The sequence below is a fragment of the Capsaspora owczarzaki genome, assembly GCF_000151315.2.
Source record: "Capsaspora owczarzaki ATCC 30864 unplaced genomic scaffold supercont2.13, whole genome shotgun sequence".
NCBI classification, from domain to species: Eukaryota; class Filasterea; order Ministeriida; family Capsasporidae; genus Capsaspora; species Capsaspora owczarzaki.
Window position 1 is genome coordinate 847,511 of NW_011887304.1, and position 17,003 is coordinate 864,513.

Genomic DNA, 17,003 nt, shown 5'->3' on the forward strand with positions numbered 1-17,003 from the left:
AGCCGCGCTTTTGCAAACTTCCGCATCTCCGTGCATCGCCGCTCACACGAAAATAAGCATTAAGCACGCTTGTCGGAAATTGGAGGTAGTGGGTCGAATGGCGCCAAGAGGGAGGGGTGTCCGAAGAAGCGGCAGCGAGAGAGAGAGAGGCAGAGGTGTATTGAGTTGTTTGGTGGTCCACGACGGTGCCGCATGGCGCGCGTCCAACCACACCAGCTCACTCATCTCACCGATGCGAATGCGAAAAACAACCACAAAAATCACAAACATATACCGCCAAGAACTGAGGATGAGGCAATGGTTTGGGGATGATGGAAGCGAGGGCTGCACGGAAACTTTTGATTCAGACCTCAATGGAGATTCGCACGGAGAGATTCCCGTTTCACTCTTGCGAATTCAACCCCCATTGGTTGAAACTGTCGCTACTAGTTGTAATCTATTTCTGGCTTGGAGGCGCTGCGGGAACGGCGAGAATTGGATTCAATAGCCACGAACTCCGGTCATCATCAATAAGCATCAAGCATCCATCAGCATCGTCATCGTTACGAGTATAACTGTTGCTTTTGCCATTGTACTAAGATTGTACTAAATGGTTGTTGTTTTTTTGTATGTGATGAGAGCTGTCAGTCTCCAATCTCTCAATGACAGACTCAGACTCGCAACACCAGGAGCACCTCCCTCGAATGCCAAGTCGATCGCCAGTCGAGCCGGTCATTGCGAATATCAGCATGCATGACTATCGCGCACTCATCCAGCGTTACGAGGCCGCAGCCGCTGATCCAGCGCAACGCGATGCAACGACTGCAGCAGGTCATCAGCAAGACTTTGACAGGTCGACGTTGGCCAATGCAATCCGAGCGTACGCGCTGCGGCTGCACACCGCCATGACCACAGGCAACGAGATCCTGATGGCTCAAGTGCTCCCATGCATGCACCGCGAGCTAACGCCGCCGCCGCCGCCGCCGCTGCTCGAGCGCGATTTGAGCGAGGACGCTGCTGCTGCTGCTGCTGCCGCGGCCACCATTGATAGTACTGCAACCGATGCGACTCATGCTACTACGACTGCTGCTCCTGCTGCGAAACTGACCCCGAGGAAGCGGCAGGCGATGGAGGCGTTTGACTTTGGCGACCTCGGCGACGGCGCTGAACAGCCAGCCGCCGCATTGTCATCATCCATGTCAAAGTTGCAAGGTGCCGAGCCGAGTCCAGCTCGGTATCAATCACCGAGAAAGTTTGCACGAATGGACAATGCGGCGGCGGCGGCGGGTGGCACTCCATCTCCGAAATCTGGCCGTGCCAAGCGATCCTTTGGCAGCTCGGACGCGTCGCTCGGTCGCGTTCTGCAGCAACTTCACCACGAGCACGCTGCAGAACGACAGTCGCTCGAAGGCAGTGCTCAGCACGAGGGGCAAGAAGCTGCCGCACAAGAAGAGCCGCCCGCCGTTGTGCAAGCGGCAAATGCGACCATCGCGCATTACCAAGAGCTGGATGCACATCACCAAGATCGGCAGGCACATCACCAAGAGCTAGAGGCGTTCAATTTGAGCACTCTTTCAGGCGAGACGTTTGACTCTCGATCTGTTCCGTCGTCGCACATTGATTCCGGCATTGTGTCGTCGTCTCTGGCAGCCTCTCCTGCGGTACGACGCGACTTTCCACGGCGGCCAGTAGCAATGCTGCAGCAGCCACTGCCAGGCTCTACGAACAATGCCCTCCTTCGGGGCGTGGCAAATCAAGCACCTTTGGATTTATCACCTCCAGTGCTTTCTTCAACCGGTTCCAGTCGAGATCGCGCTGTGGCCAGCCCACTTGCGACAGAATCTAGCTATGCACAGAGTCAAGGCAATCTACAAGCAGCAGTGCACCATCATCCAAGCCTCGACTTCTCGCCGCCCATTCTGTCGGAGGCTGATGCGTCGCAACGACACGCCGCCACCCCGTTTCCGAACAATTTCAGCACGCCCAGCTCTGCTCAGCCTGCATTTTCAGAGGCAATCATTTTGATGTCTGCACCCGACAACTCCGAGATTGTGTTTGTCCAGGACTCGCTTCAACGTGCGACACCTGCGTCGTCCGTCTCCAACCACCCCAACGGCACTGCTGGGTCCGTCTCGGCAATTGATCGTTTACAGCAGTATCAGAGCCTGCCAAGCTCGTTGCCATGATGCCGAGTTGGAATGCGTTGCTTGTATAATAGCGTATTATTTGTATTGTTTTTTTTTTCAAAGTTAATTTTGTCTTCGCTTGACCATGTGTCACAAAAGAACCGCACTGACATCAAATCTAGCAAACGACAGGTTAACGAAACACTGGCAAATGGAGTGTGTGTGGCCGCTTGGTTAGTGCAATAACGTCGTACAGACCTAAGAAGAAGAGCAGAGAGTGAGTCACCACACAAGTCCATCCAGTTCCTTGCAAAAACAATCAACTCTTTTTCACTGACCAACGACATCCCATTCGTCCTGCGACAGCGGAAGAACCTTGTTCTTGACCAGAAGGTCGCCATGACGGTCCTTGTTGCGCTCAAAGAACTGATGGAAGGACTCGACCAGGTTGACCTCAAGACCGTACTCGGCAGCCAGCTCGTACAGGGTACCGAGGTGGACGAGGAACTCGGGGCAGTCCTCAATCGCCTCCTGAAGACTGAAAGTGTACTTGGCGCCAAAGATCGGGAAGGTCTCCTTGTCCGTGTACTGCGAAGGGTTGAACTTGATGGAAAAGACGGGGTTGGAAAATTCCCAGCCCTCGACGGCACGCAGACGATCGACAATGCGGTCGGCGCTCGGGGTGGTGATCAGCAGCTTGCCGCCTTCGACAAGACGCTCCGAGGCGTTCAGCAAAAAGGTGCGGGCCTTCGCCTCCGTCTCGAACGAGTAGTGGAAGGCAAACTGGCAGTTGGTCACGTCAAACCACTGGGCGGCAGTGCCCTGGCGGCGCGGATGCTGCTGCGGCGGAGGCGGGTAGTAGTCCCGCAATCGCACGGAAAAGCAGTCGGCGACAAAGAACTGGTACGTGTAGGGCAAGTTGTTAATGTTGGCTGCGCGCTGACGGCACTCTGCGATGGCATTCTCGGCCACGTCGGCTCCAATCACACGTTTGACGCCAGCGACACGGTACTTTTGCAGATCGCCGCCCTTTCCGCAGCACAAGTCGAGGACGTGGTCGCCTCGTGAGACGTACGTGAGGTTCATGACGCTGTCAAAAAGGTGAATACAAGGCAGAAGGATGAGGATTGAGCGTGATTTGGTGCCTTGGCTGTCATACACACGAGAGACAGAGAGAGAGAGCAAAACACACAAACCGAGACAAAATTACCTCTTGACCCAGTTGTTGAACTGGCGAAGGTGGAAAATCTCACTCGTGTCGCGATTCTCATAGCCCAGGATGGGGCGAGCGTTGTAATGTGACGCGACCATCTGAGTTGTTGCGTCCGTCGGGTTTCGCGGCACGTCGACTGTCCAAAATGAACAAAGCGGGGGGATTGAGTGATGATTTCAACCCCCCCCCCGCCATACGGTACAATTAGACCAATTCCAACCATCCTAGATGCTGCTGCTGTTACCTTGCTGGTGGTGCTGGCGATGCCCATTGCCAAACTGGTGGTTGCGCTGGTGTTGCTGCTGGAACTGAGGCTGTGGCAACAGTTTGCTGGCATCGGGTCGCGGCAGCAGTCCGCCCGACCGTCCTGCGGGGTAGTGCACTGTGCGCACCGACTCTGGGCTTGTGTGCTGAGTGGTGTCCTGGTGCTGGTGCTGGTGGTGGTCATCGGTGCCAGAGCGAGCGGCTCCAGACTGGTCCGCAGATGCACTGCCACCTCGCGATCGGTCGGCGCCCGAGCTCCCTGGGCGACTCGCGCTGGCTGCGTTGTTCACATCTGCGTCATCTGCGCTGCGTCTGCTGCTACTGCTGCGGTAGTCGCCGTCGTCGCGGCCTGCATGTGGATTGCGCGACTCGCCGCGGTCGTGCTGAGCTCCTCCAGCCAGTGCTCCTGCTCCTGATCCTGATCCTGATCCTGATCCTAATCCTGATGCTGGTCTTGATCCTGGTCCCGGTGGGTGGCTCGCGTCGCCGTCCCTGTCCCGCCGCTGCTCGTACTCGTCCCTCGCAAGTCGCTCCCGCTCGCGCTCGTTCGCACGGGCAGGCGCCTCTGCAGAATAACTGCTGCTACTCGAGTCGCTCATATTTGTCTCGTTACTCTTGCGATGTTTGTTGTCGCGTTCGATCAAACGAACGGTACGTTTCAATGGCACGACAAAAAGGACTGCCAATACAATAATCAAGTCCTCATCCAAGGTCATAGGCGATGCATTACAGTTGTAAGTTGTAACAAAGCTTTGCCATGTTCTATGTTCTCATGATCACACACGCACACTGGACTCGGACTCTGTGCATTTGTAATGGAAGCTGAAGAAGGCTCCTTTGAAACGAGGCTTTTTTGTTGCAATGCTGTGAGTTCATCCTCCCCTTTCATACAATGCTTTGTTTATGTTCTTGTTCAATAATACAATCCACTCTCCATTCAGACTCACCACCACCTCATTGTAGAGAATGGCGTCGGTGGCGATGAGCACGGTGGGCGTCGGTCGCTACATCCCACAGCTGCGCAAACTGACGCTGCACTACTGCCGCAACAGCCCCAGCAGCATCGGCATGCGGTAATGCCAGTCACTCTCTCTGTCTCACCGCGTGTTGAAGTTGAGTGTTGCGAGTTGAGCGCGGGAAGGAGCCGAGAAAGCACGAAAGGTGGAGAGATCTCTCTCTTCCTGTCGATCACTCTGGTCATTTCCCCCCTCCCCCAAACCCATCTCAACTCACAATCTGCAGTGAAAATGTCGGACAGTCGACGGGCGGGTGTGTGTGGGGCAATGGAATGGGGGGAAAGTGGGTCAAGTGAAAGCGTGTGGCGAGATCTCTCGTTTCCCCCTTCTCCCTTCTCTCCACACTCGTCACTCGTCCACACACTCATCGCTCGTCCTATTGGTCGAAGACGGCTTCAGTATTGCTGTTCTTGTTGCGCGCCTGGAATCCCCCCCCCCTTCTTTGTCGCGCGCTCCACTCTCAAAAGCCCAACTCGTCCTCGTGTCCCTCTCCCTCTCTTTCATCCAATGCAAATCCACTCACCATCCAGTTTGTCCGGGTCTCGTTTCGTCTTCTGTGCAGAGAGTACATTGATCGCAACGTCGTCAAGCTCGCGCAGGACAACCCTGCCATTGTCATTCAAGTCCTCCAGCGCAAGGGCAAGCATCCCTACATTGAAGCCGACTTTTGTAAGTCGAGAGCACAGAATCTTCACGGGAAAGGGGTACCATTGACTAGTACTACTACTAGTACAGCTACTAGGGCTACGAGCGCAATATTGACAACAAAGCGGTCGTTGCAGTTGAAGTTGGAAACGTTGCCGACTCGTTTCCCCCCACTCTCGCCTCGCCAATCGACACCATTTCTTGCTGTGCCTCACGCTCTCCGTTGTTTCATTGGTTTTCTCTTTGCAGTGGCTGGCGCTTCCCGCACTGTCGGTGCTCGCAACCTGACGGCAAACGAAGTCGAGCAATCCGTCGAACGCTTGCGAGGCCTGTTGGGCCGCAAGAACATCCACCTCTTCAACCGCCAAAGCACACAAAACCCGTCCGTGCAGGGCACCTGGCAACCCTTCCTCAACCGCCTCGCCTTCCAGCCTTTGGAGGCGGTTGGTCGACTGGACCGCGTACGAACATTTGCGCGCAACCCCCACACCAAGTCACAGATGCCATCACGTCTGCAGCGTGATATCATGCTCGGCCAGGGCGAGGAGACTGAAAAGCTGCTCATTGCAGAGCGTGCGGCCTACGACGCCGATCCCAACCTCATCAAGCGCCAATACCCCGAGGGCGGTTTCGGTACCATCACCTCCACATTCTCATCCGATCGCCCACTGCGACGCACGCTTCCTGCATACATTGTCAAGGCCACTGGCATGGAATCACCTTCGCCAGTGCGCTCGCCCGCCCAAATTCAAGAGCTGCTTGCCAAGGCCAGGGCATCTGCAGGGTCTGCCAAGCCAGCAGCACCTGCAGCAGCAAAGCCTGCTGGCGGCGCAGATCCCAAGAAGGCTCCGGCCAAGCCCCCAGCAGCTGGCAAGCGATGATGAGGTTTTGGGTTCTTGTTGGTGTGTTGTCTGTTTCTCAATGTACACTTATATTTCCTTTCGGTCACTGTCGGCAATGTATTTGAATGCACGAGACGCGCATAGTGCGTCCCTGAAACAAACAAACAAACAAAAACCCAAACAGAGCTAAGAATTGAGGGGTTTTCAAAGAGTTGTTTTTTTCATTCGTCGTCCAGCTTTGCGTCCAGGTTGGCTGTGTCTGTCGGGGTGACGTCGGGAGCCTCCCACTCGCCATCTAACGTGACATTGGTTGAAATGAGAAAGGCGCATCAAGTGAGCAAACAAGATACAAAAAGCACGGTTTGATCAATTCTTTTCCGCTGTCATCGGGCAGCGGCAATGCGTTCGCCTCGACTGGCGCTATCTTCAAAATGTCTCTCAGTTCAAGCACGATCAAAAACCACAAGACTTTTCCACGATGATGATCTCATCCAACAAACAAACTCCAAGTTTTCCAGTCGCCGAGCCCAACTATGCCGGCAACCACTCCAAACGCGACTGCAATCGACACACTTGATGCAGCCAAAAATGCCATCAGCATCATCATCATCATCATCATCATCATCATCACCATCATCATTATCGTTCCATTGTCGTGGACTGCATTTCGAGGACGAGGCGTGACTGAACTGCAACCCAAACTCGCTGAGATCACTGATGGCTGATGGCTGAGCCTTTGCTGAGGGGTTTGCGTTTCTTTGAGTTTCTTTTGCATCCTCATCATCATCACACCATTGTTCCATTGTCGTTGTAGACTGACGAGGACGACGAGGCGTGACCGAACTCTGATCGCCTTTGCATTGCTGAGACCTCCATTGCTTGAGGACCAGCGTTTCCTCTTCGTTTTTGCTCGTTGCTTTCTTCTTTGGTTGGTGCTCTGCAAATGCGTTTACCTGCTTGCTTGTAGACGAGGACGACCTGGTCGTCGTTCGCGAGCCGGTTGAGCTCGACCGTCTTGCTGTCGTCGAGGACCTGCTGGTCAAACAGCAGGCGCATGTTCGCGGGCTCCATCTGCACAATGCGGCCAAGCTTCTGCTTCAGCACGCCAACAGTGTCGCTGAGCGAGCACTCGAGGAAGACGGTCAGCTTCTTGCGCTTGATGCGAATGTACATTGAGCCAGTCTGAATGAAAAAACAATAAAAAAATTATAATAGTATGAGACATGGAAACAGGTAGGGCGAGTTAGTGAGCAATTGGTAGCGGAACAACTTACAACTCACCATTGTATCGAATCTACGTAAGCGTTTCAAATAGGAAAACTGAATCCCATGCCAAATCAATGCAATGGCAATCAGTAAATCCAAACAGCAATAAATCCATTGTTTCTTGGTAGAGGACAGCGTTTGTGGTTTGGTCACTCTTTGTTCTGTTCTGCTGCTCCTTTGACGTCAAAGTAAGCCAGCTCGCATCACCGAAACCCCAAGACCAAGCCAATCCACTGTCTCTTGGTTCAATGCTCTCTGCGTCTCGTTTGCAGCCATGTCTGCATCTACCGCACCTGCAGCCTGCAGCCTGCAGCGACCAACCGGCGGAGCATTTCCCACGACAAGTACGGCAAATACCACAAAGAAACAAAGAAAACAAAAAAGGCAAATTCACACAAAACCGACAGCTGACCACTGCTGGCCGCTGTTATGGATTGATGTGTATCTGTATTTGGAGTGTGTTCACTCGTCGCTTTGTATAAGTGAAGTCTCTAGTTTCCCTAACGTCATTCTCAACATCAACCCATTACTCGTATCTTCGTGGAACGATCTTTGATCATAACAGCCGCTGCTTTTTTTATTTATTTTTATTACGTTTATTGGAGAGTGGAAAAGCTTCTAAAGCTCAAAGAGGAGGATCATGGTCAGGGGCAAAAGGAGTAAGTGAAAAGGGCAACGTGTTTACACTTATTCTTGCAGTGCCAGCGTCCTGCGCCGCTTGGTGACTCGGTTTGCTCGTGCTCACCGAGTTTCGGGGGTAGAAGCGAAATGGTGGTCTTCTCTTCTGACCTGACGATGCACTTTTCCCACATCTCCGACGTAGGAGAGTCAGCGGGCGGGGCTCGCGGCACAATGTCTTGTAGGGCGCGGGAGTGGACGAGTTTGATGAAGGTGGTGTGGCTGGGTGTGAATGTGTTGTTGATTTTTGCTTCGCAGCGGGTGCGCCAGATTGCCCAGCGTCCGAGGTGGTACAGGATCGTGGCAAGCGCTCGCATTTCCTTTTGACGCGCAAGCGTGGTGGGGAAGGGGCCGAACAGGAGGGCTTTGTCGAACGCTGGGGGCCCAATTCAACGTCGACTGTCATGCGAAAACTCGAGCACTATCGCTGAAGAATGGCGGGAGGGGGGGGGGCTTGGGAATGGTCGTCTTTAGCACAGAATCGACCGCAGCTCGCACACCACACGACTACACGTCGCGAATGTCACGCAGCCTGCTTTCCCACTTCACATTCCACCTCCTCCCCCACTTCTCTGTCTCCTGCACTCTGGGCCTCGGATGCAAACTGTTGCGACAAACTATAGGAGTATCAAGCAGAAGAGGCGACAGAGTGACTGGCAGTGAAAGCGCGCCATGTTGAACAAACCACAGAAAAGCAAAAACAAAATCCTCCGCATGACCAAAACCACATCAGCCGATAAGGACTCGAGCGCGTCGCCTCGTTTTCCCCACCTCCATCTCTTGGAGGCGCCGCTTGTCAACGATCACAGTGGGTGCGACGACTAAAATAGGCCCGCGTGGGAAGGGCCGGAGCGACAGGCGACAGGCGACAGGCTGCGTTGCGGTGGTGTGAGGCAGGACCGACTCTCCAACCACAAAGCGTCGGTGCGACAAGAGCTCCACACTCGAAGCCATCCATCCATCCACCCATCCAACCCATCCATCCATCCACACACAACTGGCGCTCAGCAATGTGAAAGTGAATTCGCGGACGAGGCGTCTTTTGAAACACTGCGAGCTCACCTTTGTCAACGTCTCTGCAGATGACACCAAAAGGGCTTGCTTTTGGTCTGCTGCTGCTGCTGCTGTTTGGCGTGATGTGTCACGTCCAGCTGGCTCAAGCAGCCGATGCGTGTGGCACTGGCGGCGTGTGCTTCTGCGGGGGATCCACTGTCAATTGCCAAAGCAGAAATCTCACTGAGATTCCAAGCGCAATCCCAGTTGGCACCACGAGCCTGTACGTGCAGCCGATGAGTTGACCTTGAATTGAAGCATTGCCCTCCCTCATAATTGGCATACGGTCGACAGGAGTCTATATGACAACCAAATCACCAGCCTTCCCGCCTCTGCTTTCACAGGCCTGACTCTGTTGAGTGGCCTGTACGTAAGCAAGAACCGTGCGTGATTCAGCACAAACCGCTCACCTCGTTCGCACCGCGATCTGTAGGTATTTGCAAAACAACCAGATTACTGCCGTTCCCGCCTCTACCTTCACGGGCCTGACTACCCTGAAACGATTGTAAGCAACCAAAGTCGTACACAATCCCGCACACAAGCAACTAACATATTGGGACACGATCTGCAGGCACTTGGGCTCCAACCAACTCGACAGCATTTCAACCGACACATTCGCAGGTAGGCAAGCAGAGACAGGAAAACTCAATCGCAAACGACTCATTCGCTTTGCGACTTTTATCTGTAGATATCTGCTAAACAACCAGATCACCAGCATTCCCGAAAACGCATTCACAGACCTCACTGCACTGATTAACCTGTAAGTAAACAACAACCTTGGCAGATTCAACACGAGTTACTCACGGTCGCCCCGCGATCGGCAGGGAGCTGTCCACCAACCAGATTACTGCCATTCCCGCCTCGACCTTCACAAACTTGACTGCCCTGAAAACCTTGTACGCAGGCAAAATCATTAGCAAAATCACGCACAATGTTAAGGTCGCGATACTGCATACACACAAACGGCTTACTCGTCCGCTACTGTATCTGCAGGAGCCTGAATAACAACCAAATCACCCTCCTGGCAGCCAACGCATTCACAGGCCTAACCGCCCTGACCGAATTGTAAGCAAGCCAAAAGCCCGAAAAATCAAACACCAACGGCTCACTCTCATTCGCGACTCGATCTGCAGGTATCTTTACAGCAACGCGATCAGCAGCATTTCTGCAAACGCGTTCACGGGCCTGATTGCACTGACCACGTTGTAAGCAACCAAAAGACTTGCAGAATGCCACACAAACAGTTAAAGTACTCACTCGTATTGCAACACATTATCCAGGCACCTACAGATGAACCAAATAACCAGCATTCCTGGGAACACATTCACAAGCTTGACTGCGCTGGCTTTTCTGTAAGCAAGCACAGCCATGAAGAATCGAGCACATGAAACTCACTAGTTCACTGCAATCTGAAGTGCTCTAAGCGACAACCGCATCACCAGCATTTTTGCCGACGCATTCACAGGCCTGACTGAACTAACCTTACTGTAAAGCAAAGCATCGACATGTAGAATCTCACACAAACGGCTCACTCGTTTGCGACTCCACCTGTGTAGAGCTCTAACCAACAACCAGATCACCAGCATTTCTGCCGCTGCACTCACAGGCATGCCTGCACTGCTACAATTGTAAGCCAGCAGAAGTCACGAACAATCGCACACAAAATGGCTCACTCGCTTTGCTACTACTCGATCTGCAGGCGACTCGATGGCAACCAGATGACCAGCATTTCTGCCTCTGCGCTTACAGGCCTGCCTGGACTGTCGCAATTGTAAGCAAGCAAAACTCCATGAAGAATCACGCGCACATGGCTCACTGGCTTTGCTGTTCGATCTGTAGGCTACTCCATGGCAACCAGATGACCAGCATTCCCGCTAACGCATTCACAAGTCTCACGGCGCTGATGTTCTTGTAAATTGGCAACTCGCATTGCACGTATTTGATTCACTTCTCACTTCCAGTTGCTCTGAGGACTTTGAGTGGCAATCCCTTCACCACTTTGCCGCCCGGGCTGTTTAAGGGCCTGCCCAATAACATGGACTTGTCGTTTGACGGCCAATTCTTCCAATATCTGAGCCCCAACAACTTTACCTTTGGTGGGAACACTGTCGCTCCGCCCAGCACATACGGCAATGCATCCTACCCATACCGTAAGATTTGAGAGGCCCTGCAATCCCCATGCGATCATTCTCACTGACTTTTGAAACGCAGAGTGTGATACATTCTGTGCCACCTGCTATGCCGCAGGGCCCGGGTCGTGTTGCGCGACCAACTGTCTGACATGCACTTCATCCACTGTGTGCACTCAGTGCTCTGAAGACTACGGCGTCATGGAAGGGTCCTGCGTTCCCCTGTCCGTCATTGCCTCCTCCGCTTCAGTCGCGTCCACGCAATCTGCGTCGGTTGCGTCTCTCGTTTCCGCTACTTCGGCGCTCTCGGCATCCTTTGCTTCCCTCGCTTCTGCGTCCTCGGCGTCAATTGCCTCACAGATGTCTGCATCCGCCGCCAGTGCTTCATCCGTCTGGCAGACTTCGGCTGCATCTGCCGCGTCCAATGCGCCAAAGGGTTCAAGTGACTCAGATTCATGGCCTATTATTCTCGGAGTGATTCTTGGCCTGTTAGCTCTCATTTTGTTGGTTGCGCTGGCTGTGGCTCTTCGGCGTCGTCGCTCTCCAGCCGCACTGGCAACCACTGCATCGGCTACCAAACTACGCGAGCCAACATCTAACTCATCCGACCCGACCTACCAGACCGTCGGCACTGTGCTGAACGCTGTGAATCCAGCCTACGACATTCTGTCGGCCAATCCGACCTATGAATCTGCGAATCCAACCTACACCACTTTGTCTCATACTGGCAACCACGCCTTGTACGAACACGTTGACACAAAGCCCCAGGCTCCTGCGTCGGAGCAGGTGTATGCTGAGGCATCCGTGTCTGCATCCGGTGAAACGAAAGCCTCAGGCAGCAGCGGTGTCGAGTACGCCGATCCCTCGCTGCCCAATGCCTCGTCTGTCCGTGTGCCGCCCACGTCCACACCAACCTCTTACTATGACTATGGAATGCGTGTGCAGTTACAACGCTTCATACTGTAAATGAGGTCGACAGTGCTTAATTTCGCAAAATTTGTGCGTCCTGCTGCTCGCATGCGTTCTTCATTTTTGTCTGTCATGGTCGCTCATCAATCCTGCTCTAGCATTCTCACGCTTGTCAGCATTTTTGGTCCATTGCATCCGCTTTTCTCGATTTGCATTTTGATAATTTGACGCAAACGAGTCCAAAACTTGAGGTTGTTGAAACGTAGTTGCCGTTGTGTGGTGCGGACGCTGTTTTGCATGAGTTCCGGTGGGGTTGGGGTTGACTGCAGAGTGAGTCGTTGGTTGCCAATGCATCACTGGCCGCCAAGGAAGGGTGGCAATTTGCCAAAAGAAAGACCCGAAAGCGATTGTGATGTTCACTCTTTTGTTTTTTGTCTCTTTCTGTCCCGCCCACCTTTTGCTCTTTTTTCTTTCACCCAAGTAAGCCAAACGCGCATCACCCTACTCAGGGGCAGCAATCCATCTTGTTCCTTGTTGATAGTCTCGCTTCTTTTGAGAGTGCTCGATGCCCCGCGTTGCAGAATGGAGCACAACAGCCCAACAGCCCAACAGAGCGGGGCATTTTGCACTTCTCGCACCCAAACAAAAGAAAAGGTGATAACGACACCAAAAGAAGCCGCTTGGCGATGGAAAAGCGAGCAGCATTGGAAGCACATGTCAAACAAAGAGTCGAGTATTCCTGATCAAGACTGAACTTGACGGGGGGGGGGCTTTATCAGCAGAAGAGCACGCTGGAGAAGCGCAAAATAGCGAACAACCAGAAACAAGCAGCACCAGAAAAAAAAAAAAAAAAAAAGGGCCACCCGTTATCTGGCTCTGTTTGTTCCCTCCCACCCACAGCCCCACCACCACCACCACGTCGCGCTGATCCTCAACTGCGTACTACTGCAACAACTTCATCAAAGCGAGCAAAGGGGAGCGCTGCGATCGACCTCGAACGAACAACAAGACACTCCACTCAACAACCACCACAAAACAACGACGAAACAAACAACAAACCAACCATAGCATCACAAGGCAACAATCCTCCGCAAAAGCAGATGCGTTGTCGCGTCGCGTGCTCTTCCCCGAAACCCCATTTGCCCCCTTCGATCTCGTGAAATACGCGTCGAGTCACACAAAAGCAGCGGGATGCCAACTGTGAAGCGCGCGCCGCTGGAAGGAAAGAGCGACCGGAGAACAAAAACCTGCTTCAGACTGATTGGTGCGGAGGAAAACCGCGAATGGGGTGACACACGCACAGCACACTTGCCGTCTCTCTCTCTCTCGTCTCTCTCTCTCTCTCTCGTACAGATACAACTGACTGGCAGCACTTGTTGCATTGTACCTGTTGGTTGAGGAAGAAAAGTCGCGGGACTCACTGATCATCCTCCTTAAACTTACAGAATGGCAACAAGAGGGCTTGCCTTGCTCCTTCTGCTGCTCTGCGTGATTCATCACGTCCAGTTGGCTCAAGCAGCCGTTGCATGTGGCACGGGCGCCGTGTGCGTTTGCTTCGGAACCAGCGTCAATTGCGGTGGCAGATCTCTCACCGAGATGCCGACCGGAGTCCCTGCCACCACCACGGTTCTGTAAGGCTTTTGCTGCCAGAGGCTGATGACTTGAGTTGAAGCAACTGCCCCCCCCCTCTCTCCTGATATGCTGATATGGCACTCGGTCGATAGGAATCTGCAGAACAATCAAATCACCAGCATTTCCGCAACCGCACTCACAGGCCTGACTTCGCTGACACAACTGTAAGCAAAAAACAACACAACGACGTTCAAGGAAACAAGAAACGCACTCCAAGTTGCTCATTCATTGACGACTCCATCTGTAGGCTTCTGCCACGCAACAACATCAGCAGCATAGCTGCAAACGCATTCACGGGCTTGAGCGCGCTGACTTACATGTTAGTCAACTAAGCTAGCAAATGAGATACAGTAGGAAGAAATCACCTCAACCCTAACGGCTCACTTGTTTGCGACTCTATCTGCAGAAGTTTGGACTCCAACAAGCTCACAAGCATTCCCACTCACGCATTCACGGGCCTGACTGCGCTGCAGCACTTGTAAGCAAGCAACAACAACAACAATTTGTTTCAACCAAAAACTACAAAACAAAAGGAAGAATCAAGCTCAAAATGGCTCCTCGTTTGCCATTGGATACGTAGGCTGATGCAAAACAACCCGGTCACCAGCATTCCCGCAGACGCATTCGCAGGCTTGACTGCGTTGAATAGTTTGTAAGCAAGCAAAACACGGGAAGAATGGTCGACAGGCGACTCAATTTTGCGACTCATTTTGCGACTCTTTTCCGAAGGGTTCTGTTTAACAACCAGATCACCAGCATTTCTACAAACGCATTCGCAAGCCTGAATGCGCTGACGACCTTGTATGCAAGATGAAGATGAACATGGAGGATCACGCACAAACGACTCACTCGTTGTGCCACTGTTCTTCTCTGTAGACAATTGCAACAAAACTTGATCGACAGCATTCCCGCAGACGCATTCGCAGGCCTGACTGCCCTTACTAATTTGTAAGCACACAATGACAAGAGGCGTTCCACACAAATGAAGCTCACACGCTTTGCGACCACTATCGGTAGGCGAATGGATAACAACCAGATCACCACCATTCCTGCAGGAGCATTTGCAGGCCTGACTGCGCTAAACTACTTGTAAGCGAGAAGTCACAGAATGAAGCAGGAAGAAACAAACGACTCAGGCGTTCGACCTTGTGTGGCGGTAGACACCTGTCCAACAACCAGATCACCAGCATTTCTGCAACCGCATTCACAGGCCTGACTGCTCTGAGTGGCTTGTAAGCAAGCAAACGAACATGCCGAGTTGACAACAAACTCAACTGTGACTCCACCTGCAGGCAATTGCACAGCAACTACATCACCAGCATTCCCGCCTCTGCTTTCACAAGCCTGACTGCGCTCATTCAATTGTAAGAAGAGCAAAGTCGTGAAGAATCACATACACAAACGGCTCACTCGTTGGCGACTAGGAAACTGGGTACGAACCAGATCACCAGCATTCCCTCAAACGCCTTCACGGGTCTCACAGCGCTGCAAGACTTGTAAGCAAGCAAAGACAGTGCACAGTTTCACACAAACGGCTCACGCGTCTGAGACTCTATTTGTAGGGAGCTCCACAGTAACCAGATCACCAGCCTTTCTACAGATGCATTCCAAGGCCTGACTGGGTTGGTTAAATTGTAAGTAAGATGCTGCGAGTGCATGTGCTTGATTCGTCACTTATTTTGCGCTGTACTTGCAGGCTTTTGAATAGTAATCCCTTGACTACTCTGCCGCCCGGTCTGTTTCAGGGCCTGTCCAATAACTTGGTTATAGCGGAGTCGTACTCATATCTGAGCCCCAACAACTTTACCAATGGCGGAAACACCCGTGCTCCGCCCAGCACATTCGGCTCTGCATCCTATCCGAACAGTAAGTTCCGAGATGATTGGAATCCCCCCGTATGGTCATTTCGCTGACATTATGTTTTGTATTTTGCAGAGTGTAATACAGCCTGTGCCACCTGCTATGCAACTGGGTCTGCTGCGTGCTGCGCGACCGACTGTCTGTACTGCACTTCATCCGCCGTGTGCACTCAGTGCTATGACGGCTATGGCATGTTGAGCGGATCATGCGTTCCGCTCGCTTCCATCGCTTCTGCTTCCGTAGCCTCTGTCGCATCTGCGTCGGACGCTTCCATCGCCTCTGCGTCAACCGCGTCCGCTGCGTCTGTTTCGACCGCCTCAGCTCTGTCGGCGACCTTTGCTTCCATTGCTACTGCATCTTCAGCCTCGCAAGCATCCGCGTCTGCCGCATCTGATGCTTCTGCTGCCTCGGCATCCTTTGCTTCAATTGAATCTGCTGCAAGCGCGTCATCCGCATCGGCCGCATCTGATGTTTCCACCGCCTCGGCATCCTTTGCTTCCCTCGCTTCTGCGTCCTCGGCGTCAATTGCCTCACAGATGTCTGCGTCAGCCGCCAGTGCCTCATCTGTGTGGCAGACGTCAGCTGCATCTGCAGCGTCCAATGCACCAACAGGCTCAAGTGACTCAGATTCGTGGCCCATTATTCTCGGAGTCATTCTTGGCCTGTTGGCACTCCTCGTGCTGGCTGCACTGGCCATGGCCCTTCGGCGTCGTCGCTCACCAAAGGCATTGGCAACCACCGTCTCGGCGACCAAACTACGCGCATCACCTTCCGGCTCAGAATCGGCCTACCAGACTGTCGGCACGGTGCTAAACGCGTTGCATCCAGCCAATGACATGTTGTCCGTCAATCCAACCTACGCAGCTTTGTCCGACACTGCTAACCACGCCTTGTACGAAGATGTTGGCTCAACGTCCCAGGCCCCTGCGTCGGAACAGGTGTATGCTGAGGCCTCCGTGTCTGCATACAGTGCAGCGCAGGCGTCAAGCAGTAGTGGCGTCCAGTACGCCGATCCTTCGCTTCCCAATGCCTCGTCTGTGCGTGTGCCGGCCGCAGCCTCACCAACCACTTACTCGGCGGTCACCGCTGTGCCACACCAGCAAAACTATGAAACTCCTGGTACCCATGCCTTGTACGAAGATGTTGGTTCAAAGACCCATGCGCCTGTGGGTTTGTATGCCGAGACGGCTGTACCTGCATCCGGTGTCGAGTACGCCGATCCTTCGCTGCCTAACGCCTCGTCTGTTCGCGTGCCATCTGCATCCTCACCAACCGCTTACTCGACGATCGCTGTTGCACCTTCCCCGCAGTCCGGGACTGTCGAGTACACGTCGATTAAAAACTAGCAGGCATGCCTTTGACACGGTTTTTTACTGTTTTGTATGTCCTGT

General features: G+C 53.2%; 6 protein-coding genes across 6 annotated transcripts; 4 read left to right on the forward strand and 2 right to left on the reverse strand.

Annotated features, from left to right (window-relative positions):
• Window positions 1-632: 632 nt before the first annotated feature.
• CAOG_07186 (hypothetical protein) lies at window positions 633-2,200 on the forward strand. Its single transcript, XM_004343860.2, has one exon. The coding sequence runs from the start codon at window positions 642-644 to the stop codon at window positions 2,163-2,165; it is 1,524 nt and encodes a 507-aa protein (XP_004343910.1). The 5' UTR covers window positions 633-641; the 3' UTR covers window positions 2,166-2,200.
• CAOG_07187 (mRNA cap guanine-N7 methyltransferase 1) lies at window positions 2,197-4,251 on the reverse strand. Its single transcript, XM_004343861.2, has 4 exons — window positions 3,563-4,251; window positions 3,316-3,454; window positions 2,444-3,195; window positions 2,197-2,363 (listed from the first exon to the last, which is right to left on the reverse strand). The coding sequence occupies exons 1-4, from the start codon at window positions 4,179-4,181 to the stop codon at window positions 2,299-2,301; spliced, it is 1,575 nt and encodes a 524-aa protein (XP_004343911.2). The 5' UTR covers window positions 4,182-4,251; the 3' UTR covers window positions 2,197-2,298.
• Window positions 4,252-4,520: 269 nt separating this feature from the next.
• On the forward strand, window positions 4,521-6,271 carry CAOG_07188 (hypothetical protein). The gene is made up of 3 exons (XM_004343862.2): window positions 4,521-4,655; window positions 5,161-5,267; window positions 5,493-6,271. Exons 1-3 carry the CDS (start codon window positions 4,549-4,551, stop codon window positions 6,122-6,124), a joined length of 846 nt encoding a protein of 281 aa, XP_004343912.1. The 5' UTR covers window positions 4,521-4,548; the 3' UTR covers window positions 6,125-6,271.
• Window positions 6,132-7,408, reverse strand: CAOG_07189 (hypothetical protein). The gene is made up of 3 exons (XM_004343863.2): window positions 7,367-7,408; window positions 7,039-7,267; window positions 6,132-6,380 (listed from the first exon to the last, which is right to left on the reverse strand). Exons 1-3 carry the CDS (start codon window positions 7,367-7,369, stop codon window positions 6,307-6,309), a joined length of 306 nt encoding a protein of 101 aa, XP_004343913.2. The 5' UTR covers window positions 7,370-7,408; the 3' UTR covers window positions 6,132-6,306.
• Window positions 7,409-9,111: 1,703 nt separating this feature from the next.
• CAOG_07190 (hypothetical protein) lies at window positions 9,112-12,177 on the forward strand (the record flags this gene model as incomplete). Its single annotated transcript, XM_004343864.1, has 14 exons — window positions 9,112-9,305; window positions 9,377-9,448; window positions 9,516-9,587; window positions 9,771-9,842; window positions 9,907-9,978; window positions 10,076-10,147; window positions 10,216-10,287; window positions 10,363-10,434; window positions 10,498-10,569; window positions 10,639-10,710; window positions 10,782-10,853; window positions 10,922-10,993; window positions 11,054-11,232; window positions 11,294-12,177. 14 exons carry the CDS (start codon window positions 9,112-9,114, stop codon window positions 12,175-12,177), a joined length of 2,049 nt encoding a protein of 682 aa, XP_004343914.1.
• Window positions 12,178-13,566: 1,389 nt separating this feature from the next.
• Window positions 13,567-16,958, forward strand: CAOG_07191 (hypothetical protein; the record flags this gene model as incomplete). Its single annotated transcript, XM_004343865.1, has 14 exons — window positions 13,567-13,751; window positions 13,845-13,916; window positions 14,000-14,071; window positions 14,159-14,230; window positions 14,333-14,404; window positions 14,482-14,553; window positions 14,629-14,700; window positions 14,770-14,841; window positions 14,913-14,984; window positions 15,045-15,116; window positions 15,177-15,248; window positions 15,315-15,386; window positions 15,449-15,618; window positions 15,688-16,958. 14 exons carry the CDS (start codon window positions 13,567-13,569, stop codon window positions 16,956-16,958), a joined length of 2,418 nt encoding a protein of 805 aa, XP_004343915.1.
• Window positions 16,959-17,003: the final 45 nt, after the last annotated feature.

What these genes read in the sequence shown, in the direction of transcription:
- CAOG_07186 (XM_004343860.2), top strand. Translation starts at nt 642, where the DNA reads ATGACAGACTCAGACTCGCAACACCAGGAGCACCTCCCTCGAATGCCA.
- CAOG_07189 (XM_004343863.2), bottom strand. An exon ending in CCTCGTCTACAAGCAAGCAG is followed by an intron (nt 6,381 to 7,038) that starts GTAAACGCATTT and finishes ATGTCACGTTAG; the next exon opens with ATGGCGAGTGGGAGGCTCCC.
- CAOG_07187 (XM_004343861.2), bottom strand. Translation starts at nt 4,181, where the DNA reads ATGAGCGACTCGAGTAGCAGCAGTTATTCTGCAGAGGCGCCTGCCCGT. An exon ending in TTCAACAACTGGGTCAAGAG is followed by an intron (nt 3,196 to 3,315) that starts GTAATTTTGTCT and finishes CCTTTTTGACAG; the next exon opens with CGTCATGAACCTCACGTACG. An exon ending in GGACGAATGGGATGTCGTTG is followed by an intron (nt 2,364 to 2,443) that starts GTCAGTGAAAAA and finishes TCTTCTTCTTAG; the next exon opens with GTCTGTACGACGTTATTGCA.
- CAOG_07188 (XM_004343862.2), top strand. Translation starts at nt 4,549, where the DNA reads ATGGCGTCGGTGGCGATGAGCACGGTGGGCGTCGGTCGCTACATCCCA. An exon ending in CCCAGCAGCATCGGCATGCG is followed by an intron (nt 4,656 to 5,160) that starts GTAATGCCAGTC and finishes TCTTCTGTGCAG; the next exon opens with AGAGTACATTGATCGCAACG. An exon ending in CTACATTGAAGCCGACTTTT is followed by an intron (nt 5,268 to 5,492) that starts GTAAGTCGAGAG and finishes TTCTCTTTGCAG; the next exon opens with TGGCTGGCGCTTCCCGCACT.